Here is a 25,532-nt window from a genome sequence, read left to right on the forward strand (position 1 = left end):
CGGCTCGTATTCTTCCCAAGATGGCGGAATACTAGGACGGCTTTTCGGCCAGCTTTTAAGTAAAAGATTTACTTAGCGGTAGATGTAAGGTAAGAAAGTTTATTAAAAACTGAAAGTTTAGATATAGGACTACTATTCTAAATAAGTTCGTTTTTATCCCGGAGTTCCCCTTTAAGGGATTATCAACCCCTAGAGAGGATTATCACCTAGCTTCTCACTATCCTGGGGGATTATCACCCCCAAGAGAGGATTATCACCTCTCACTATCCTGGGGGATTATCACTCCCTAGAGAGGATTATCACCTCTCCCCTTGTAGATTTCGGACTGTTACACCAATATGTAGAGAAAAGTGACCTGCTGTCCATATTTGGAGTACTTCATCCCTTACCCCTTTTTTCCCCATAATAATTCTGGTCTAATTACTTGCTTTATCTAAGGGCTTATGGGTTAAGAGCATTAACAAATATATTAATCTTATGTTAAAAAACACAAAAGAATTACTGAAAATGTAACTTGATAGAAAACGTTTGATTATTTAATTTTGCGTGAATCATTATACTTAGACGTTATTTTTACCTTATTGTATACTAAAGACCTTTATTGTTAACAGACTGATACCTCTTTATTACTGTTATTGTTACTTACTTACTCACTCACTCACTCACTTAATAACTTACTCACTTAATCACCCACTCGCCCATTAATTTTCTTACTTACTTACTCACTCGATTAATTAATTAACCAAGAAATGAATTAAATTAATTACCTTCTTACTTACCTTGTACCCCGTTGGTACAATAACGCCATCCATTACCGTTGCCTTTACAGTCCCTGAATTTAACAAGCTTGTACAAGTAAAAAGCACCGCAGTTAACAACATCTATGGATTGGGGATTATTGCAGGTATTAGCCCCTGTATGGCCGCATACTTTCCTTTGCACAATGCCTTCACTTGGGATAGGGTGACTTTGAGCGAGGTAAACTTGGACTTTTGTTCCACAATGCCTCTTTGCAGGGACTGTTTCAGCTGCTAACGCATTTCCAGCACCCCCTGACACTCTGTACCAAGATTCCCACCCACCTTCAAGGTCGTCAGCGTCACATTTAATATCACTTGTTCTAGAACTCACTGTGCGATCACTTTCACTAAGATGTCTGTAATTATTATCGCTACAGGGGTCACCTCCTAGCAATGGAAGACAAAAACAGGTTGAGTTACTGAAAGAAAACAATGACTTCCAACTGCAAAATTAAAAATACTTTTAGTGGCCATTACGGGAATTATGCATGTCTAATGTTGCAATTTAAGTATAAACTGTAACAATGGCAATCAAGCAAGGTCCTTGGGCCTGATTGGCTAAAGAGGCCCATCCTGACGTTTGGGATTTCCCGCTTTTCCCCACGAAAAGAGACTTTGTTCATCCACGTCTTCGCAACTGCTTTAAAACTTGCAGCAACTGTAGCTTTTCACGAATGGTAAAACCGAAAGCTGGGAAGCATGAATCCTGAAACACGTTATAGCTTGCCTCAACTTTTGCGAAAATGAAGTCAGACAAGGACGCAAGGTACAAACAAACAAAGTCTAGACCTGGTTATATGTTAGACACGATAGATATCTGTTGTAGATTTTGGAAACTGTGTGCCGTGATACGAAATTGGCCCACATGTTTACATCAGAAGGTGAGTTCAAATACTGTATCTGAAGCCAGGAAAGAGTTCTTTATGGCTGATAAATATATTTTGGATATAAAACTTTCCACATAGCTTATTTGAAGCATCTGTGTATCACTGCAATAGTTGAAATTGCCTAAATTACAGGTATTTGAGCTGAATCATTTGCTGGAGAATTGATTTGTGTCGCGTCGAACCTCTTAACTATCAAGTCAGAATGGTCAAATTACACTCAAGAGCTCCCCGAATTATTTTATATTTTGTCCAAAGTCTTATTTTGAAAGCTCAGAGATTGTTTTAAACGCGAAATGTCTTTTGCTTTTTGAAATGATGTGCCTATTTTAATTCAAGGCTTTCGATATTTGCTAATAAACATTGTGCTCGCGTAAAATCCTATAAATTTTGTAAATATTTAAAAATCTATAGAATATTCAAATTGCAATCCATTCAAGAACACGACCTCCCAATATATGTATTAAAACCCCATTAATAAGATAAAACGCTTTCAGGGTTGAACGATATTAACCCGTTCTAGAGGCCCGAAAAAGTGGTCTGGTCGTAATCGCCCGAACTTGACTCTTGCCTTATTGCCAAAATATTTATCTGATGAAACCGAAATTTATGGTTTCATTAATACAATACCTATAGTAGTCTGAAATTCTAGGGCTACTTGTGTTGTTGATTTTGTATCTTAGTTTGTATCATTGTTTATTTGATCGTGTTATACGTTTGTTGCTTTCAGAGTATGCGAATGGCATCCTCTCCTTATTTCCGGTTGGGCAGGAGGCGTGTGTATTTCCCTTGCCACTTACGTTCCACGGAAGGGCAAAAATTTTATTGGTAAATTATGAAACCTGATGTTAGCATCAAAGGTCGGTGCACGCACTCAGACATGACAGGCCAAGTGGGCGGTTTTCAAACTCCCGGGCTTTGTCTGCAGGCGTTTCCTTCCTTTCTTCCTTACCCCGTCTCGCTCCATTTTTTGCGCGGTCTTTGGTTCCTTGTTCTTTGCTCCGAAACCTGCACGGAAACGCTTGCTACGCAGGCTATGCCCTTTTGTTACTTTTGAATAAACATTTTGTTAGCAGTCTCCGTGCCTCACGTGGAAGTAACACTTAATCACGGGCTCATATCTTATTCAGTTATGAATATCTAGTAAACTTTTCGATGTTAGTCGTTGCACTACATGCATACGCTTTAACAATGAGCCCAAGGTGTCCCCAGCCATTTAGAAACGACACTAACCGAAGAGGACATGGCGTTCCAGACCTTTCCGGAAGCCTAAAAATGTTGAGGAAAAGAGGAACTGGTTAATCGAAAATTGTACCCCAAAGTCAACAAGTGCAGTGAAAAAGTAGTCTTTGAAAATATTGTTCTGGAATGGCCGAATGGTAGGTAGACAAAAATCCAGTGCTCGAAGTCTTGAGTTCAACGCTTAGACACTGCTATAGCCAATATTACCGCTGAGTGTGTCTGATTAAATTGGTGAAAAAACAAAGTTTACTTTTATGCAATAGTAAATTTACTGCGTGTGTTATTTTGAAAGAAAATTAAATATTTACCCAGAATTTGTTGTGAAAGTTGCTGTGCGAAAATTAATATTCATAAGTAACGTGCAGTGACATTACCACATACTAATAAGGGCTGGTTTTATCAGATATTGGCTGCGATCACATCTACGACGTAACTAAAGTTTAACTTAAGTTAGTGTCAAGTTACGTGATGTCATACCTAACTGTAGTTAGTGCTTTCGGACGACATTGCGGTCACACCACGCAGTTAACAACAGTTAGTTCTAATTAACCTATGTACATTTTTTGTTTGTTGTTTTTGGTTTCCCCCTTGCTTCACGCTTGGTTTTTGTTTTGCATATTTATATATGCTCATCTCGCACTTGCAAAAAGAAGTGTCACATTCCGATTAGTTGGTTGTTTGTAAACTTATGACTAACCAACGAACCCTGCTTGGGTATAACTATAGTTAGTCTGTATTGCTTTGGATCACCTAGGCGTAAATTTCATAGTCAGAGCGAACAGAAAAGCGATCACATTACCGAAATTATAGCTAACTATAGTTGTCCCCGTCTTAACTATAGTTAGTAGCTCATATGTGACCGAAGCCATAATGACACTGCACGTGATGTATTATCGACCATTAATAGGGTATGTCAATGGGGTTATGAATTATTAATAGCTTGTTTTAATAAATGAGAAAAATACAAAATGAACTGTAAAAGGTGCTAATTATCAGACAAATAGTTTTGCTTTGATAGAGTCAGATTGGGAGTTCACTTTAGGTTTCTTTTCTTTTGTAAAAAAGCATTTCGAAAATTAAGCAATCCAGCATTCCACGGCATTTCTTAAGCAGACTGTCCACCTAAATTCGGGACATTTTTTTAATTCGCCACTTCCACATTTTCCATAATGCACCTTATTTGGCCTCCTAAAATTTTTCATAACCTTTGTTTTTCATTGCTCCTGGGTATTACAGCCGTCTTAAGAGAAACTGAAAACAATGCGTATGCAAAAATTTGGAGAGCAAATAAGGTGCATTGTGGAAAATGTAAAAGTGGCATCTAACCTACCAATCACGTGAGCGCCGAGGATGCTAGAAAATTTTGAAATTTGGATGCTCTGAAACGCTATTCTTGTGTGCTTAGAGGGCGATATCTTTTTATATATGTAAATCGATTGTTATAATTGTGCCTATTTTTATTTGCGTGTATTTGGCATACAAATACTCGATTTTGTTTCATATTTCAGGCGGTAAATATATGTAAGATTTTGGGGTATCAGGTTCAGCTAAGTATACTCTGTTAGGTGTTCTTGTGTGTTTCACAAGAATTTGTTTGAAATGTCAAAACAGGTTTCAAAATCGGGATTTTTCCTATCCCGATCGCATGTTAATCGGGATTCGGGATTTTCAAGCAAATTCGGGAGAATCCCGACAAGACTGGGATGGTTGGGCAGTCTGCCCCAGTTCAGGATGGTAAATTGGTCACGTAGATCTTTATCCGTTTGATTGTGTACGTCGCGCAGGTGTTTGTCAATAGCCGAATGTTTATGTTTGTCAATACGTTAAAAAAGCTGTCGGCACCTTTTACACTTCATATTGTATTTTTCTCTTTTAATCACATGCAACTAAACTTTTGCACGCAACTCCCTATACTATGAACTCACGGAATAAAAAACTACACGAATTTGAAAATGATGACATGGAGTCATCGAAACCGGTCATTCATTGCTATCGCTAATTTTTATTCTCAAAATCGTATTGACCCGTTGAAATCTGTCATTATTTGAACAGAGTACAATGTCTTCAAACTGGCACAAAATTGTGCCTATGAAAAAAGACAGTGCGCAGATAGCCAGTGTCCGTAAATAGGGGTTGACGATATATGAGAGTTGGTGGTGAACTCCGGACGCAGAGAAGTGCCCGTTGTCTCTATTAATCGGAGGAAATAGCAATTAATTGCCTCTAATCTCTCGCGCTTGCCTATCATCGAAATATTGAAACGGACGGCAGAAATCCCTTATTCATCTAAATTCTAGCCAAGAGTGCAAAACCCTTGGCATTTGCACCCTTTCGTTCCCCAAAACGAGTCATTCAAGGCACCTTTAAGATTATATCCTCTCACTCCTGATATTACTCGGCTTCAGACAGACTTTCCCTGTCAATTGTGTCGAACAATGCCCAGCATTGTAAATATCAGTTCCATTTCTCAGTGGCAACGAAGCAATAGGCTAACTCAAGGGAAACATAATTTCAGTGATAGCAAATTAGCCTTCATGGCCTATAATACTATTCATGTTTATCTTAAGCGAACAGTCTGTGACAGTTTAATCCAGTTGTTCTGATCTTGAAATGGCGTTATGACGAAACCGAAACGCCGTTCGATTTTATCGATCTAACTTGACTATTACTTGCTAATTTAGAACCAAACCTTTACTTGTGTGGCCTAAACCACTGCTAAATACAATAGTTTTCGCCAATTTTTGATGCTTTAAAACTGAAGGGTTTAATATAAATACCTTTGACACAAAACCAGCAGAGAACACACAAGAAAACTGTTAAAATCTGTTGATACAATAACACGTTGACAAAATATAAATAATTGGAAAAAGGACATGGATTCCTAAAGAAATTTACCGTAAAGTTACCTCGTGCATGTTTTCCTGTTGATGGTAGAGGCTTAGTCTTGGCGGTAATAGATACAAAATAACAATTAATTTTTTTTAGTAGATTTTCGAATTAAGTCGAGTTTTTTGTTATGTTAAAATGTCATTGTTGGAAGCCAAATTCAATCAGACATATACTCAGCTAGTGCCCCGCAGAAATCTATTTCGACAATCTGGCACCTTCTTTGTTTCCTTTAGTAATAAAATGTCGCTTCAAGTTTCCCCCCTTAGAGATGTTAATACGTTAAATAAACTGAATAACGCCATTTCACAAACATATTTGATAATGCCAAGGTTTAATTTGTTGGTAAATAAACCTCACCAGGGTAACAAAAAGTCTTAATATTAATGAGGAAGAAAATCAAGGAAATTAATTCAACGGGATGGATTGGAAAAACTAACCCTGTTACCAATAAACTGATGCGTGTTTATGATTCCCTCCATTTTTTTTTTTTTTTTACTATATTTAATATATTTTATGTGAAATAAAACTATTAAGCAAAACTTCAAGGTTAATCTACACGCACACATAATGAGTCACCCAGAAGGACGAGGTGCAAAACCGATATACCTAAAGATGCAAGAAACTCTCAATGGGATTGACCTTTAGCCGCAAAACGGCTGATCAGTTTAGTCGATAGGCGTAAAAAAATGAAAAGTTTTGGACAGTAGTCGTAACCACGTTTTGTCTGTTAGAGAGTATCAAGATCGCTTATTGGGACTTCATGTGTCACTGTCGCCGCTGGTGCATGGACCCTATTACAACCTTTTCTTTTCTTCTTTTTTTTTTTTTTTCATTCTGGAAAGTTCCTTAGAGCGTGCTCACGGAAGTTAAAATGTGTTTAACAACATCGGATTTTCTTTTCTTTTGTTTTGTTTTGTTTTGTTTTTTGTTTTTTTGTTTTTTCACACCTTTGGAACAATCGACTTTTCTTGTAGATATCTTTTAACCGTTAGCCGCAAAAAAGCCAAATACACCTCTCACCCTTCATTACCGGGACTGGCACAAATTTCCATTTGCGTCAAAAGTTTAGTCATTAAAACGAATGCGTAATTATTGTAGAAAAATAAAAACTGGTTTCAATATTTATGTGACCATTGAAGCATTTTACATATGAAAGAACATTCATTAATGCCAGTGTAGTTTCAACTTCGTGAAAATAACAGTCTTTTAAAAGAATAATCAAACATTTGCGGCATCATAATATTCTTTAACAATAAGTGTTTTTTTAACAATAGAGTTTTTGCTCGTTTATCGCTCAAAGTTTTCGCAGTTCAAACATCGCGGCATATAGGTCTGCGTAAACCTAAACCACGCATGAACACATTTTCTGGCTATTTTTGTATTGAATAAGGATCGCGCATCGCGTGTTTGTTTGTCTAAGTACTGTAGTAAATTATGTACCGTATGTACACTGTAAATCTATTTCCCGGTACGAAGGGCAAAAGGTGTATTAACTGTTGACCGTAAATGCCTCCACCATATTGAGAATCTCATAAAAGGACGTCTCAAATATGTAATTTGCATTTTTTAATTTTGGAGGACACACCTGTAGCGAGCGAGGAAACTGCGATAATAACATAAATTGATAAACAAAATGTTAGGAGTGTTTTATATAAACTATATTGAAAATGCTTATGCTGGTACAATACCTTGAGAGCTGAGTAAATAATTCTATTAAGTTCCCTTATATTCCCGCGGGGAAGTTCATCAAGCTATTCCAGGATACACTAAAAAACCGGTTACATTCTGTGCCATTGATAAAATAATCGCCTTTATATACCCTGAGTCACCAAGCAACCACTTACAACGGTAACGTTGCAACCATATCAACTACAAAAAACAAAGGAAACAGTACAGTCATTTTGGGGGAATTTTTATCACTGAATATTCTGTATACTGAAGGCATTTGTCATAGATTTTGAGCTAAAACCAGCATTCAGTTATCTGTTTCGTTTTGTTTTGCTTTATTTCGTTTTCAGAGGCAAGTTTTTCTATAAAAGTTTATCAGATTTTATGCAAATATAGAAGGCTCCGGAAATAATTTCCCCAGTCAATTTATTAGCCGAAATAGGTATTAGGCTTATTATTTTTTTAATTATTATTATTATTATTATTATTATTTTGCCATGTATTAATATTATTTATTCAACATTCAAAATATTTCTCCGTTTTGTGACGAGCCTAAATCCCCTCATCTAATTCTCCATAACCAGCTGCCGTTTTTATCTAATTCTCCATAACCAGCTACCATGGACCGAGTTTAAAAAGATATGGATGTCTGCCGATATCATCAAAAATGAGTGATCTTAACGGGTAATTGACAGAAAAAGGGGCAGCAAAGGCGTGGTACCGAATGGCGGAAAGTCTTACTCGTTATGCGAAGAAGAAATAGCCGAAATGCTGCCCAACGACATTAGCAAAACTACCACTCGACGGATGATCGGGTAGACTAAAAATCCCTTTATCCGGAAACTGCAATAGAGAATGCAATATTATGCAGACGGGAACTTTACATAGATTGGGGTTGAACAGGTTTTAAGCTGGGAATATTTTGAATGGATAATAAATCAATTTGCCCTGGTTTCTGACTTTTGTAAGGTATAAAGAACTGCTCAGATTTATTTCGAGAGGGTGTTATCCGCCGCGGCCAGTAACACCCAATTTGATTCGCAAAATTTTTCAAATCATACTCAGACTCTTCCGTGTCCCAGGACAGGCAAAGATGCGAATACCAAAGGTCTTATTATTTGTCTTTGCCACAACGATAGGGTCTTATCAGAGAGGTGTAGGTTTAGTTTACTTTCTGGTTTAGCGAAACTCAAGAAAATCAAGCCCAAGTTTATAATCGGAGATGAAAGCTTGACCCTATTCAGACCGGGAAAGGCTTTTGACCCCCCACCCCCTTCGATTTAAAGTTGAATAACTTCAAAACGCTATGACCGCCAACATTTTAAAGTCGACGTAACTTGATGACTTGACTTGACATGAACATTGACGCTACCGTGGCAACCGCGTTTTGATAGCAACGTTTCCAAGATTTCCATTTTCTACTAAAAACTTTTTTTTCTACCTGCAGGTGGTTAAAATATTCCAGGGTTTTTAGTGCCTAATTTTGATATTCACATCATCACCTACTCGAAGATTGCTTTTTACATTCCACCTAGCTCGGTTTTGTCCTTGAGTGGCAAAGGCTGCCCCGATTATCTAACAAAACTCGATGCAGAACTTGTGATCTGCTTACTTTCCTTGCTGCCAGCCTTTCTATCTGGAAAGGACGGATTAGTTTCAATACTCCTCCAACAAAACAAGACCAAACGTAACTTAAAATTCCCCTAACCCTTCAATTTTTTCTCTTTTGGTAGATTTCCATATCTTTCAAGAACTCATTTTTGAAAAAAAAATTTCAGAAATGTTGAATCGTTTTTATTTTCTTACGAGCGCTAAAAGCTACCGAAATTTTTAAATTTTTGCGCGCTATAAGCCCCGCTGGACAAATTTTTGTCTCGTGGGCTCATTAGGAACGAGCCAATGAGAAGCGTCCGATATATGATACTTTTTTAGCTGAGACGTAAGAAAAGGACACTATTCCATTCTTCGGCGGACTTCAGGCCTCGGACCGTTATCAGAAGGAATCTTATGCATGCTGATTCCTTTCTCTTTATTTCGAGAGTTGCTGCATCCAAAAACAACACATTTTTCAACCATTTTCTCTGCTTAACAATAAAGCATTACCGCAAATCTTCGCATATTTTTGCACGATGTCCTTTTCTTACGTCACGCTCCATAATTGGACTCATTTGGCCGAGTGGGGGACTAATGCGAACAGTAGGTGAAAATATCGACAAGACTGCCAGTCACTTTTAGCGCTCGTCAAAAAAAAGGATTCAATATTTCTGAATTTTTTTTTCGAAAATGAGTTCTTGAAAGTTATGGAAATCTACCAAAAGAAAACAAATTGAAGGGTTAGGGGCACTTTAATTTTAATTAATTTTAAAAAGTAGGAATACAGGCAACAATTTATGAGGTTTCCCGGTCTTTTTTTTTGGTTTGTTTGTTTTTTGTTTTGTTTTGTTTTTTTCACAAACCGTCACAACCGTGTGAGAAATGTTATCGAAAAAACAATAAGAAATCAAAGTTTCGAGAACAACGGTATGCATATTTATTTATCTGATTTATGACCGACAATTTCGCAACAAAGGGGGCAAAGCCTTGACGGAATAGAAAAAAAAAGGATGCATGCTTCAGACATGGTGTCAGAAGACCTTGCAAACTCATAGAAAAGGTCGACCGGCCGGCAAACTCACGTGATGCGAGCCCCATAGCGACCATCTGGAGTATCTGACGAGACAACATACCGTGTTTATTCGATTAACCGCCCTGGGCGCTTATTAAATTTTTGGACCTTGAGAGTGGGCGCTTATTCAAGGTGGGCGCTTATTCGAGGCTGGGCGCTTATTAAATTTTCACCATTATCAGTAAGTGAAGTATGTTTATTTTGCAACAAAACAATCAACGCTAATAACAAAACGCGAAGAAGTAACAAAGCAAAGTTTCTGTAAAATACTCTGAAGAAAACTCCGTCCTCGGGGAAGTCTCTTATTAGAATTCACTCAAGTGGGTGGGGTGGGAGTGAGCGCTTATTTGAGTTTGATTGGGAGGAGGAGGGGTGGGCGCTTATTGGAAGCTGGGCGCTTATTAAATTTTTCTGCCTTTAGGATGGGCGCTTATTCGAGGTGGGCGCTAATTCGAGGTTGGGCGCTTATTCGAATAAATACGGTATTACAAAGATCTATCCCCCAAAACACAGGACAAGCTGAGACAGCTTCCACGGTTCGCCTAGAAAAAATGTGACTTTAGACATGCTTTGGGAGCTCTATTCTATACCTCACAGTTTAGAAAATATCAGAAAACATAAAGGAGAACATTCTGGTCACTAATATTTCAGTTATTCAATTTCAAATAAATAAGAAATTGTATACTTAGTCAGTTACAAAATGTATTTCAATAATCAGTGAAAATTAAGCGAAAAAAAAAAATCAGAACGAACTTTTGAAGAGGCTGTAGAACGAAACCTCATCGAAATATGACGACAAATATTACATTGTTTCACATGACGTCAAGGCGGCCATTTCGTTTAACCAAAGCAATTGACTATTTTCCAATTGCCCATAATACGCTCCGTTTGCCCCCCAAATTTTGCATAACTTATTGTCTTAAAATGCTCTTGGGAAAATGCAATACTCCCAGGAGCATTTAAAAACAATGGTTTATGCAGAATTTGGGGGGCAAACAGAGTGTATTATGGGCAATTGGAAAATAGAGAATGAAACGGCGACCATGTTGGTGTTCCTGTACGGCAAGATCCCTTTCCCTTTACTTCGAACAATTTTCCAAGACGCTAACCTCGTGCCTGAAAGCGGTGCGCGCCAATTAATTGGTTAACAGGTTTAGCCATGGCCAAGAGAGAATAATTCATTCATTCTCTCTTGCCATTGGCCCCACAAACTGAATTCAACCGTAGCCTCGTTACACACAGTTTATTTGTTTATTTATTTAGTTTATTTTCTTTACTTTTTGATGAATCCTATGGTATTACGAATTAATTAATTTTACCTATTGTCCAAACAAGGCCTCAGTAAAATATGAAGCAGTTCACATGCTATTAATAATTCTTAATTACGGTGAGCATAGCAGGCAATGATGCCTTTGTTTTTAGCGTATCCCTGACCGAAACGGATCAATTCCTCAATTGCTACCCAGCAACAGGGAGCTTAAGTCGCGACGATGACGTTGATAAAGAGAACATTAATAAAGTGAGAGGTTAGTTATGAACAAAACAACATGTCTTTCGATTACATTCCAACCTCGCCGTCCCTGCAAGATTTCGATGGAAGTGCATCGTGCAACGTGTTTTGGAGGACGCATTTAAAAGACGAATTCAAAGCTTTTTTTTTTTTTTTTTTTTTTCGATTTCTTCTAAATTTGCGTGTGGTCCCCAATAATTCCACTCAGAGAAAATTAACCGAACGAGTGAGCGCAGCGAACGAGTAAGATTTCTGATACAAATCAACGAGTTCGTAGATACCGTACAAAGCACTTTCCATGTGGTATTGTGTTTATTATATACATACCGAGACATTCATCATTTTGGCGGCCTTTTTATTTTAAATCTTTCAAAAATGCTAAAATTGCCGCTACACACTTACCGCAAAAATGACAACAAAACGAAGTATCAGCTTTTTAGTAAGAGCGTTTGTTAAAAACATAAATGACGGTGAGGATATTAGGTAATCCAAGAACTATAAGTTATCTTAATTGTTTGTTCTCAATGCACAATCGCAAATGAGTGAATTTAAGTAAAATGGCTGGTTTCAATATAAGCTTAAGCTTAAATGAAAGGCAAAGTAGCTCAGACAAAAAGCACAACAAAAGCTTACGTCTCGTTCTGTTTATCCCTTCCCGCTGTTGTTTCGCCGGCTCTCTACCATTTTCTTTATCGACAGTGAAACAAACGAAACTATTCCACTCCATTTCTGAAATGTTTTTCACTTTTTTAGCGAGAAAAACTCTTTGAGTAAACCTTTCCTCATAAAATGTGTGCGAAGCGGCGCTGCAAGCTGCAATAAAAGGCGGGAATTTTGGCGCGAAACTCGCACACCTCTGTGGCTTCTGATTGGACATATCATTTTTCTCACACGTGAAAAAACATCGTTCGAGATTCTGATTGGACGTATCATTTTTTTCACGCGTGAAAACCATCGTTTGCTCCTCTGATTGGCTAGAACTAATTTGCGTACGAAAATTTACGACATAGCTTTTTTGGTGAGTATTTCTCAGTATGAATATAATAAATTAAGATCTCTCTATTTAAATAAATCACCAAGCCCAGGAGAGGTTGGCCAAACCACCGCGCTCTGCGTCCCGGGTAGACGAGTTGGTGTCTGAAAAAACGCAAATTTTCAAAAAGTTGCGTTTTTCCACCTCCAACAACTCATAATGTAAATCAACTGCAGTGATGAATCAATAAACAGCAGAACAAAGTTTCCATACAAAACCTGTTCAGCCATACAGAGCTATACTCGTTCTTTCATTTCACAATTATATTCGAAATTCGCATTCCATCTTTATTGGCCTTAAAATGGCTCTACAATTGTGAATTACGTTGTTGTAACTCCTCCCCCATCCTAGTATTAGCTCAATATGAGATTTGTTTTCTTTCCCTGTACTTATGGATAATTTTTTAAACAAGTAACATCCAACATGAACCCCAAAGCTCTGAAACTGTGATTGTTGACTCTTAAACTCTTTTCAGTGATATGAACTGTATTTGTTCTATACTGGTTTATGTACTTCTTTTCTTCCTGTATCTGCGAATTAAGATGTTGTTGCTGCCGTTGCTGTAATCTCCAGCTAACGCATACATTACGCATTTGTCTCTGTTTCCTCCATTTTTCAGTCGACTGCCGATAACTTACAATCGCTAGATATTAAAGGATGCTGAGTACTAACCAAACTTGAGGAACACCTTGGGTTGCATGCACCTAAGCCCATAGAATTTGGCGAGTTCCGCTGATGAGACTGTTCTTGAACATTTTTCATCGAGCTGCTTAGTTGGACAATTTCCCTTAGTCGATCAGACTGCTTTTCTTTCGTCCAGTTTGACACTGTGTCATTACTGCAAACTGACTCTTCCAAATCTTTCTTCCGTTGCTTGAAAGATTTTTCCCCCACCGTCATGCGCTTTAACTCTTTGATCATGTCTTTAATCTCGCGCTTTTGCCTCTTTTTAATGGAACAGATTTTGATCTGCACGTCTCTGTAGAAAGAGTCCACAACTTCTTTCATTTCTTTTAGCAAGGACTCCTTGTAAGAAAAATGTGACCCAGATTCTCTCAACTTCTCCACTGAAATAATAAAATAGTGTCATCAACATTTTTTTTTTTTTGGAAATTCAATGAAATTTATTGACCTCTTTTTAAAAGGGATTCTGTCAGTGTATCCTTTACACGTTTGCTTTGGACAAAGAAAAACGTGTAAGCTTGGCCTCAAAGTATAACATTCCATACAAAGCCCATACAAATTCTTATACATTTCTTTTTATACATTTATAATAATAAATAACGCTGTTTGGCAGATGGATCACCCAGCCTGTCATTGTCACATTTTATGCACAAAAAAGCATATATGTCGTCAAAAATACCAAATTCAGCTCTGTTTGTTTTCCCAAACTAGTTTATAAGAATTGTGCCATAGTGTAAATTCCAATTCACCGTGACATGAATTACAAGGAAGTTAGCTCTGACCTATAGGTTCCAGGTTCAGTAACCTTATTGTTATTTGAAATTTTTTATCCTTACCATTGTTTTTGCTCGGAAGATAGATGCAAATATGATACGATATGCCGACCGCGACAGCCACTATCAAGGTACCCGCCAAAGAAGCAACTGACATAAGAAACATTTGTGATGAGCTGTCAAACAATCCTGTACTTTCATCGACCTCTGCATCTGCCGAGCGTGCCTATAAAACAACAATAACTTTTCACTATTTAAATATTTCAAATAATTATTTAAAAAATTCAAAATATTTCTCCGTTTCCGATTGGCACAAATTCCTCTGCAAAATTCTTCATAACCAATAAGCGCTGACCGAATTAAGAAATATTTTCAGTTATTGTTCATTCAAAATATTTTTCCGTTTCTGACTTGGTCAAATTCCCCAGCTAACTCTTAATAATCCGCTAGCGCTGACAAAACTTGGAAATTTTTTTCCGATAATTGTTAAAATGAATGACTTCAATTGTGCAGCCGCTTTTGCCAGGAAAAGGCACGGCAACCGAAGAAGCTTTGGGAGGATGTGATTTGTGTTAGCTCAGCTGTTTTGAAAATGGATTTCTACTTCATTTGCTAATGGCAAATACGCCGTCGAAAATGTGCAAGCTGAAGAGTAAGTCAAGGACAAAGTTGGTCCAACAGAAAGAATTTCCTCTTTTGTTGGTAAATGCCAAATTTGCCTCCTAACTTACAAGCCCGTGTAAATTAGTATGCAAATTTGCCCATCAGTTTGCCCATTTTTGCAACCTATTTTTTGAAAAAAAAAAAAACAGCTGAGCTACTGCCTAGGTTGAAAAATAGCAAGAAACGCAAAAAATGAAAGTCGCCAAGGAACAGAAGACGGGATGGGAACTTAACATCCACCAAGGTAAGCATGAATTACTTTGAATAATAAGACTGTACAATTACTGGAAAAACTTAATGTATCCACTTCCAAGTGGTGGCCATTAAGAAATCCAGGCATTTCTAGTTTTCTTGTGGGTCATAGGAAACTACCCGAAAGATTGAATATTTTTGTGCTTAACACGCATCATAGGCAAGGAACGAACAAACGAGATTTTCATCAAACGTACTCGTAAGATAAGAGGCAACAAACAAAATGTGCGTCCGGATGGCTCTAAATTTAAGTAACATGTTTCTCTAGTACGTAATCGGTGATTGTTTTTCTGATGATTCATCATGACTTGCTATCTCATCATCGTTTCGGGGTCATCTGCTTTTCTTTTGCAAAATTTTTGGGGAGTGTGTGCGTGTTTTTTATTTTTTATTTATTTTTTTTTTCTGGCCGGGGGTGTATAAGCTCTCAAAAATCAGGTGTTGGAATAAGAAGTAGCAATCAATCACTACTAAAATAACTCACATCTAATGTCTTGGTGGTATTCTGAATAATTTGAAATATATCAGTGATTTTCATGTTAATGTAATCCCTGCATCTCAGTTCTACATTCCTTGCAGCTCCTGACAACACCACCCCATAACCAAATGGCCGATCGAGTATTTTTTTGACAAAAATTCTGTCACTTAGAAGAGATTCTTTATGCTCAGCGATGACGTAAGTGTCAATCAAGGCTCCTTGGATTTCCCCATCTTCCAATGCCATTCGAATATCATCCACATTGGTATACTGGCGTTCTGCAGGCCAATAGTAAACCCCATAAGTAACACATAAGTATTTCATGGCAAGACAGAGAACAAAAGAACTATTGCTATTGTCGTATAATATTTAGAATAATAATTATGCATTTATGATATTAATTTAATAATCGTCATATCATTTATATTTTAATACTAATCATATCAATTCGTAGCAATCGAGTGCTTATACGGTGTAGGTACGGTGTTCTTAAACTTCATGCCGCTTTAAAACGCCTTCACCAAAAAGAAAAGAAAAGTAAAATTTTTAGCAACAGATATTTTTTTAGACAAACATATCTGATGAAGGAATTTTGGGATGAGCGGGGAGCGATGCGATTTATGGACCTTCTATGGCTATTGCAGCGTTTGTCAGTTTAATAGGTGCCTCAAAAGTAAAAGATCGATCGCCATACGTTTTCAGGCATGAACATTGGTATTTTATTTAGCTTTATTTGTGATGTTTACGTACTGGAAGCCAGTGATGTTCAGAAAGAAAAGGAGTTTAATGGCCTTATTTTGCTTTAGTTCCAGTTAAAACAGTGTGGAAAATTTATACAAGTACACTTTTGTAAATCAACCTTATCATCATGCTTTGTTAATTGTCCGTTCATTCTTTAACATACCCTAGCTGTTTGCGGTAATAATTTCTAGCCGGCACACTAACAGTGGCATAGCGACTATATACTTACTTGTATTAACTTTTGCGTTGTGAAGTACACCCAGTCGATATTCTGCAGAACCCCGTAACGCTCCTATCTAAAATTTGACCCAAAGTAAAAGGTTATCGTTCGTCCATGTCAGGATTACAGAGACAGGAAAGATAAGATAGTAAGGATAAAGGAGAGGCCAAAAATTTGTATATGTGATTTTTTTTTTCACCAGAGAAAATTTCAGTGTCTTTGGTTGTCTTTGTATTTCTGTGTTTCTTATGCATATAGTATCACTTGTGCTAAAATGGTGCGGATGGTGCTAGAAGGGACATAGGGATAGTTAAATAGGTGAGAAAGGGCTATGCAAGGAAGAGCAATTGATCATCTCAGCCCAGTTTAACCTTCGACGACGGCCTTGGTCAGTTTCGTACCATTTGGAACGATGCATATAATCATTTAAGCCTTCCTGGGCCCGTTTAGCTTTCAGTTTAAGATATTTATCAAGCAAGGATAGATCTGTCCACAGGTAACTCATTTTGGAAACAATAGACAATCCTGACAGGGTTAGATACAAAAAAATATTAACATTTGGGGGAAAAATCCACTGCCAATTTTGCTGTTCAATTACTATTCGCTGCAAATTAAATTGGTCCCTTTCCTGGAAAGTTAGCCAGCCACAATTCCATGAGAAAAATGCAATAAAGTGGGCTACAAAACTGTCTGTAAAAAAGGCAAGTGAAATAGAGATCGGGAAAGAACGTTCGAAATAGATTCGAAAATTGGCATATGACACAATTTGGCATATGGGCATGCTCCAAAGAGGAGGTTTTAGTTTGAAAAGTTGGTTTTCACTATTCGCAGGCGGCCGCCAAAGGGTTTAGTTTGACAAGACGGCCGATGTTGTTCATCCTCCTTGCTCCGAGATGTTCTCCTCCGTCCTAGTAAACCAACATTTCCAAATCACCTCAGACGAAGGGCCACTCGATACACTGCTGTACTTCATATTATTTATCTTTATATATCCATTCTTTTTTATTTATATTATTTTCATATAGATTTACCTCTGTACCATACAGAATAACGTCTCTTTCTACAGTAACACTTGTGAGTGAAGAAGCGATTGCACCAATTAGAATGGAGATAATAACAAGGCCCGTTAATGTCCACATTATACCAAAAATGCGCCCGATGATAGACTTGGGCGCTCGATCACCATACCTATCGACAAGTATAAGTAAATATGGCACCTCACACTAAGCATATTTATTTAACAATTAATGAATGAGGACCAGTATCTTATGAAGAATTATGGAGATCGAGGAGGGTTTACGGCCGAGGCGGATAACACCCTCCGAGATGTCTATAATTCTTCATATGATACGAAAGCCGAACTCAATAATTGGTATATTATTCACTGATGTTAAGTTTATCGTCGATAGTGCACGTTTAGGGTTGTTCGTCTCGGCAAATATTCTCCAAATAGCAGATGTTGCCCTTCGAGTTGTCTTCTTGTTGTTCTTGCCATGTTTTTAGCTATTATTTCGCCTAGTTCTTACTCTTGAAACAAGTAAAATGTCCGCCAGTTTTGTTTTCACAACCAGAACAACTCAACCTCGTTCCCAGGTCTTCTCGGTTAACGGTGCATTAACCTGCAAGAAGGCTGCGCTTTTGACGTCATCGGTTCATTAAACGCAAAATTCTTCCAAATTTGGTCATCAGTAGCTGGTTATGGTGAATTAGGCATGTGCTTTTAGCCAATCAGAATCGGGGAATTATTTTGAATGAATAATAATTATTTATTAATTTCCATGTAAAGTTGTTTATTCATGTAGTGTGTTTTGTTTCGTTGTTGCTATCGTAGTTGTTTATCTTGTTTTTGCATTATTTGCATTTGCATTTATTTGTTTTTGTGTTTTCTGTTGGGACCAGTAACACAGCGGGGGCAAACCATCTGGCCCAAGGGAATCATCAAAGAGTGACAAATTTGGTTAATTTAAAATAACTTTGTTGGCTTCAGCTCTTTCTATGCCAAACTTGGCCTGAAAATATAGAATATTGAGCCAATTAAATTGGCATTTATTTTGACACCAAAATGTCAAATTATTACGTCTCATTTTTTGACGTCATTAATGCGCAATTTTTTAAACTTTTGAATTTTCCAATTTTGTTATATATCATTTTTAAGAGAACTATTCAAGGAAATTAAAAAGCTGATTTTTTTTTTCCATATCTCAAATATCGGCTGACATATGAAATTTTCAATTTTAATAAATTCGTACCTCAAAAACGGGGTGCTCCCCTGTAAAAAATTCTGAATTTAAGCGTAACAGATCTTTATTGTCGAAAGCTAAAGAAAAAAGAAAATTTCGAAAAAAGAAATTCCTGACTGCGCAAAAACCGCAAGACAACAGTTTTGTGACGTCAAAAATGTGATCATTCTTTGGTTTGCTTCAACAAACGTTTGTTCCTAATACTTTAGGAAACTATAAAAGGTTTATTTTCCCGGAAAATAATGTTATTTTGCAAAAATAAAATAAAAGAAAACATAAATCAAAGGAATTATTTTTTTTTAAGGAAAAGTGCTTTCCCGGGGGCTGCTTTTAAATGTCTTCGAAGTACCATAGTTAGAATTAACGTACCGTAGCGAGAAAGAGCTTTCGATTTTTTAATCCCCTTCTAAATATCTTTTGCATGATATAAGTTTTACTTTGAAATTAAAAAAATCATTTTACCGATTTTGTTGATTTTCACATTTTGCAACAAACACAAACTTAGAATTACCTCATCAACAATCGTAGTCTATCGGGCAAGCTTAGTCAAGAAATTAAAAGAAATGAAAAAGATTACGTAAATTTAGCCTAAATAATCCCTTGGAGGGGTTGCCGGATTGGCCTCACTGCGTCAATTATTTTATATCCAACAAAGAACCATCATGACCCAACAGTAACAATCAACATTCGCGAGTACCAGAATCAGTGCGCTGTTACCCTCTAACGTGCAAGATTGCTTAATGTTATCCACCTGCTTGAAGACGTTTGTCTAATAGCAACCAATGAGAACGCTCACTATCAGACGAACATCTGAGGTGTACAACAATGCAATTGTTGATACCTACCCTACAGTTGTCATGGAAATGTAAGACCACCAGAAACCTTCGCCAACTCCTTTCAAGAAACTGGGTGGAAATTCTTCAGGGTTAAATTTTGAGTCCTGCGGTTAAAATAAATGCAAGCATCAAAGAACACAGTGCAGACAATATCTTGAGATGATTTTTGTTCTTTAGTCTTAAAAAGGGCTATGTCAAGATGATTTTTATGTTATATGTTTAATGGCAAAATAAATGAACTGAAAGAATTCCTCCTTCTGCCTTCATTCATCGCTGTTATCCGTTTTCCGCCTCCTTGTGGTGGTGGCGGTGGAGGAAAAAAAAATTGGTGATGGTTCTGGTGGTGGTTGTAATGGTGGTGATAGACTATAGAAATGAGGTAAGGTGGTGGAGGAGGAAAACACTTGAAATGGTGGTGGTGGTGGTGTTGGAGGTTTTGGCGAGGGAACTAAAAAAATGAGGAGAAGCGAAATAACTGAATTGCGTTTAGGGTTAGTAAGAGCTACAATCAGTATAAAATTTGTTGACACATCCCAACGAAAAAGGGCCTTTCCCATCTCTCTCTCTCTCTCTCTCTCTCTCTCTCTCTCTTTCTCTCTCTCTCCTGCTAGCAACTTTGACAAGGGAAGGAAGGGGAATCCCAAGCACAAGATCATGGGCAGAACATATAAGCCTAATCAGGGACAGTGTCTCAAATGTTTTTACAACTTATGGCAGTTTTTTTTTTTTTTTTGCCCTCTTTAGTATTCATGAATTGCCCGCCAAGAATCAGTGAAATGGAAATGGGACAATTTTAGAGATTGTCTGCAATACATTTTGGAAGGAACTGGGAATAGAGCTTCCATTATTCCGGTACGGTACATTGATGCTGAGTCACATCAGGTGATTTTTGTTTTCAAAAAGCAAGACGTCTATCGACCTAAAAATGGCTAAACAACCTGTAAAACATGTTGAATCACATAATAGAGCAGGTGACAGAGATTACAAGATTTCGAAACCATTTCATTCATGAGATCAAGGCAAAAGGCTAAGACATTATCGACGGTAATGTATTTCTCTGTAAAGTAATGAGATTCTCATTATTTTCCCCAAGATCTGTGGGGAGGGGGTAAGCTTCAGTCGCTCGCACCTTCATTTTGGAAGGTCTTCCTTCCTGAAGAGAGGGTGCTTCATTGTTGCGTTGATTTCTATTTTGGTCTTTCTAATTAGATAACCCTCTGATTGCTCAGGACAGTTTTGACTCTTTACAGCCTGAAATAAATCTCCTCATGCAATAAATGACGAAGACTCTCTTCACCATAGCAACTGATTTTTCAGGACTTACCAAAAACCATACAATAAATCCAGACATGAAGGCCATGCATGCTGACAACACAATCAAAGGCACCGTTTGCAGTACTGCCATTATCATGTTCATAGCTTTTCCACCGGGGGGCCTACTAGCAGCAAGGAATGCTACCCCGGGTGATTCCACAATGTTGATGTAAGCGTAGTCACCCAAGTATTTGGTGATGTATTTGTTGCCGTATATTGGAAAACTTATTTCTCGGACATCATCGATGTCTTTAAGGACTTCTAACACATCTTCCTTAGCAGAAAGTCCATTCTTCCCGTTGTTAGAGATCTCGATTATGGTGTCGCCGTGCGCGGGACAAATTCCGCAAGCAGTGTGAACCATTTCAGTGATAATTCCGCTAAATATTCCCTCGAGTTTGTTATCTTTTTTGTTAAATGTAAGGTATGGTGTTGTTGCCCAGAAGTTTGTGTAGAGTATTTTTGGACAACGGCAGGTTTCTTTTAATGGGAAGCAAAAAGAAAGAAAAATATAGAGGAAGTGTGATTAAAAAGATATTGGGCATTTCATTGACAATGAATTCTATTCTTATTTTTAATAGAGAAAAGGGGATAAAGAAACTCCGTAATGAGACATACTTTATACTTAGCAACCCGATGCTTTAAAATTTTCCACGGCTTCTATTTTTATTTGGCTGTTGGAAAGTTGTACTAAAATGCTTTTATATTTAGTAAAATGCCTTTCTTTAGGTCCAAAATATGCTGTTTCAAGATTAATCATAAGTTGCAAAACGATAAAACACAAACATATAAGGTAACCGTGAATATTAAGATTCAAATTAAAAGAGAAATCTATCACGAATGTTTTTAAACTGGGATTTCTTTAGTAGAGTGGCTGATAAATGAGGAACTCTACAGTTACAGTGCTTTCATCTTTACAACAAACGTCTTAATATACATCAAAGTAAAAACTTCTACGCGCTCACCAGCTAGTACGTCATCACTATAAGGTCCCAGTCCTTTTGGTGTAAAGGCAGCCACTCGGATTCGGTAGGTAGAATACGTTTTAACTTGTAGGACAGTGGAAAGCTCCTCTGGCTTAAAAGTCAATGTATATTCCTCTGTATCTTCCAATAATCTCTCAGCCGTCCTGGTTCTTTGATATTTGAGAGAATAACCAAGAAGAGGGCCGTTGACATGGCCACTAAGGACTGGACTCCAGTTAACATTAATTGATTTTTCGGATGTTAGGTTTTGCGCTAGAACATCCTGCGGTGGTCCAGTGGGGACTTGAAAAAGAGAAAAAAAACTTTTTTACGACAACAATGACTGGTTGTATTATTAAAAAGCGTTAATTGGGAGCCTAAGCAAAAGCGGCAAAGATGCAGACGAGCATGTAGCAAAAGTGGTAGATTTAAACAAGCCAAAAAACAAATGTAAACGCACAGCCCACTTTCTTGGCACATCTCTTTAATTGCCAACAATGCGCGCCCACGACGTGAATTGTACTCACCGAGAAGTTTTCTATTGGATGTTAACATGCGAACAAGAATTGGTCTTTCCCTTTCTAAATTTGGATACAAAAGTTATGAAATCGGCACATTTTGATGTTTGCCTTCATTGAGGACAATCATTGTGAAGTTTGAAAGCAAGATTTTCCTGCTATAAACAACAGAAAGACGAATAATTACCATCATCCCACGTGTAAGATATAGCATGATATTCTTTTCCACAACCTTTAGATGTCTTAGCACAAACCACTATCTTGTACTTTGAGTAGTACCAAAGACCGCTTAAAACTATTTTACGGGCACTTGGATGCGCGTGTCTCGATTCCCAGAGCAACGGCAGCCCATCATCCTTAGCAAACCTGACCTCATATCCCAGGAGTATACCATGTACATAGGCTTGATCAATTGGTTGCCAAGAAACATCAATCGTTGTGGAACTTGTTGACTGGACATTAATGTTTGGTGGTGTCTGACTAGGAACTAGTGAAAAGAAAGAAAGCAAAAACCAAATGGGGTGAGGAAAAACTCTTTCCTTTCTCTCTTATTTCTGAAACCTGAGCGTTTCTGGTAGTCGCGCTCAGGCCTCGTCAGCTAAGATTTTCGGGAGGCTCTGGGAAGAAGAGTGCACAGGGATGAAGGCTAGGGAGGACGCGGAGTTCTGCCTAGAAGCTCACACTATAGCCATTTTTGGTACCAAAAGACATCTAAGGAAAACGGAACAATTTTATATTACGAAAAACAGTGATATTATTTCCAAAGTTACCCATTTTGTTAATTCCTTTACGTTACTGTTTTAGATCTTAATCAGTTCCTGTCATTTATTTCATCCTGCTAGACCACAATTCTGTGGGAATTGAGGAACGACGAATTTAGGCACACATTGATCCCGTTATTTGCAGCAAATTTATTCATGAACTTCATTTTTTTTTTTTCGCAGCATCTCCCAGTGAATCTATCTCCTCTATCAGCCGCCTCCACTCCTCATCCTTGTTTTTTTTTTTTTGTTCTTTTTCTTTTTTTTTTAACCGGTGACAAGAAATGTTCATAAAAAGGGTTCGTATCCCGGAAATTTAGCCTACAACTTACCGTCCTCCTGTGTTTGTACTGCGACAGCTTGACTCGGTATACCATTACCATTGCTGGTAAAAGCATAAATGCGTATTATGTAATCTGTAAACTTCTCCAGATCCTCTACAACTGCTTCAAGGGGCGTTGGTAATACTGATTTCATGGATTCTACCCGAAAATTTCCGTTGCTTTTCTTATAGACTATAACATAGCCTAAAAGGGGCATCGAATAGAGCTCTGTAACCTCTGTCCATCTTAATTCAATAGATGTGGACGTGTTGCTGGTTGCTTCCAATAGTACAGGTGGCTCGCCAGGTACTTTTAATAAAAATAGAGAGTAAGTCATCCTTGACTGCAATCCTAGTCTATGTCTAACTAAAGTAACTTTTATCCTAATTGACTACTTTCTATACACAGTCATTCTGGCTATTCTTTTCACTAATCGTTTAGATTTTGCCCTACAGTTAAATTTGTCTTGTACAGCACAATTATTAATACCGAATTAAAGGAGATTACGACTCAGTAGCTTATACATTACGTACAATTGATGATGTACTCAGCATTTTAGAGCAGCTTTATTAACGCAAAACTAACGGAAACAGGGGAAATCGTTACTTAGAAGCTACCTAATTAACCAAATTAACTCATGTGTGTTAGCCTTATCTTTTACATTTTCCCTAGTGATTTAGCATTATTTGCTAGAATAAGCAAAGAAATGGCAAAATCATATCGTTGGCCAGAATTTGAAAATGGTTCTAACTCCCAAAAGCAGCACAAGCAAACTCATTTAGTTGGGTGTTTAGCAAATGTACAAAGGACGAATAAAACACAACCCATTTGATTTCAACTCGGTGATACTCGCAGTATCCTTACCATAACTGCTAGAAAGGTTAAGCAATTCTGCTGGAGTAGTGCCCAGTGTTCCTCCAGCCAGCTCTTCCTGTAAAGAGATGAGCTGTAGTGCATCTATAGCAAGAAAGCTCACGTTTATGCTGGCGATAATGCTTCCTTCGCTGAATTCAAGTAATAAAAATATAGTAATTAAACATTGAGACATAAGTATCACAAACGTGGATTATTTAAGGAAAAAGTCTTGTCTCCGGGATTTAAATTAGCCTGAGTATCAAGCCCTCCCTCTTTTTACTTTTCGCTTCTTCATAAATGTGGACGGTATTTTTACAAATACATGTATTTACCTCAGATTCAATACTTTAACATCCATGACATTTTCACCTTTTGAGTGGTAAAAGTCTCTTAGCTGACAAAAAAAGAGAGAAAAATTATTTAAACAATAACCCATTTCAGACCCACCTTTCTTTTGGTTGCTGCGACTCTGGGCTCTCACTTTAAAACCTTTCTTGATAAGATCGCCAAAATTACACATAGAGTAATGTAATCATCATTTCCACCATCTAGGCATAACTTGATTGTCAAGATAAACCGGCGTATCTTGACGTCATTATGACAACTTAGACAGAAGACAAGTTCCATGAACTTTTCCCCTCAAAGCGAAAAATACTTAGAATAAATAGTAAGGCGTGTGACAAAATTAAAAAGTTGGCTAACACATAAATAATCTTTAACACTGGCAGTGATGTCACGATGGCGTCACTATTATCAAATAACGATCTGAAACCCTGTTCTGGTACCAACCCCCAGTCTGAATAGTTCAAAAAGTAATTATCATCAGCAGGAGACTGTCATATAATAGCATTCCCAGTTTAGTCATTCCCGTCGGGGAAAGGGGGGTGGTGGTTGAAATCTTGACTATGAAAAGCAAACTTAGCCTCTCGATGGCGTGAAAAGGGGGGATTTTCCCCTGCGGGTTCGGACTTAATTGAAAGAGGAAGAAAAATCATAAATATAAAGACTGTGATAGTTTTAAAGGCACATTAATATTGTACAAGTATCGTTAAAAAGGCTTGCAGTGGAGTCATCTTCTGTAACAAACAATTTTTCATTACAACATTTACCATTCCTTCAGTCTCATTAGCACATTCCACGTAGCTTTTGCTGCTGTGATTGGCCATTGTTTCTTTCCATTCCTTCGTTGGAAACCTTATCTTGCAGTTTATATTATCA

The 25,532-nt window shown here is 37.5% G+C and overlaps 1 protein-coding gene across 1 annotated transcript; it reads right to left on the reverse strand.

Moving 5' to 3' along the window:
* Nucleotides 1-469: 469 nt before the first annotated feature.
* On the reverse strand, nt 470-25,532 carry LOC140922347 (uncharacterized). The gene is made up of 15 exons (XM_073372337.1): nt 25,424-25,532; nt 24,647-24,708; nt 24,324-24,463; nt 23,469-23,768; nt 22,563-22,862; nt 21,858-22,160; nt 20,903-21,372; nt 19,588-19,682; nt 17,534-17,690; nt 16,512-16,578; nt 15,548-15,819; nt 14,212-14,374; nt 13,396-13,758; nt 780-1,187; nt 470-474 (listed from the first exon to the last, which is right to left on the reverse strand). The coding sequence occupies exons 1-15, from the start codon at nt 25,478-25,480 to the stop codon at nt 470-472; spliced, it is 3,162 nt and encodes a 1,053-aa protein (XP_073228438.1). The 5' UTR covers nt 25,481-25,532.

The sequence above is a fragment of the Porites lutea genome, chromosome 13 (assembly GCF_958299795.1).
Source record: "Porites lutea chromosome 13, jaPorLute2.1, whole genome shotgun sequence".
In the NCBI taxonomy this organism is placed as follows: Eukaryota; Metazoa; Cnidaria; class Anthozoa; order Scleractinia; family Poritidae; genus Porites; species Porites lutea.

Excerpts from the sequence above, each read along its gene's own strand:
- LOC140922347 (XM_073372337.1), bottom strand. The coding sequence starts at position 25,480 with ATGGCCAATCACAGCAGCAAAAGCTACGTGGAATGTGCTAATGAGACT. Across the intron at positions 23,769-24,323 it reads TAACCTTTCTAGCAGTTATG|TACCTGGCGAGCCACCTGTA; the intron begins GTAAGGATACTG and ends TTTTATTAAAAG. Across the intron at positions 17,691-19,587 it reads ATTTCCATGACAACTGTAGG|GTATGGTGATCGAGCGCCCA; the intron begins GTAGGTATCAAC and ends ACTTGTCGATAG.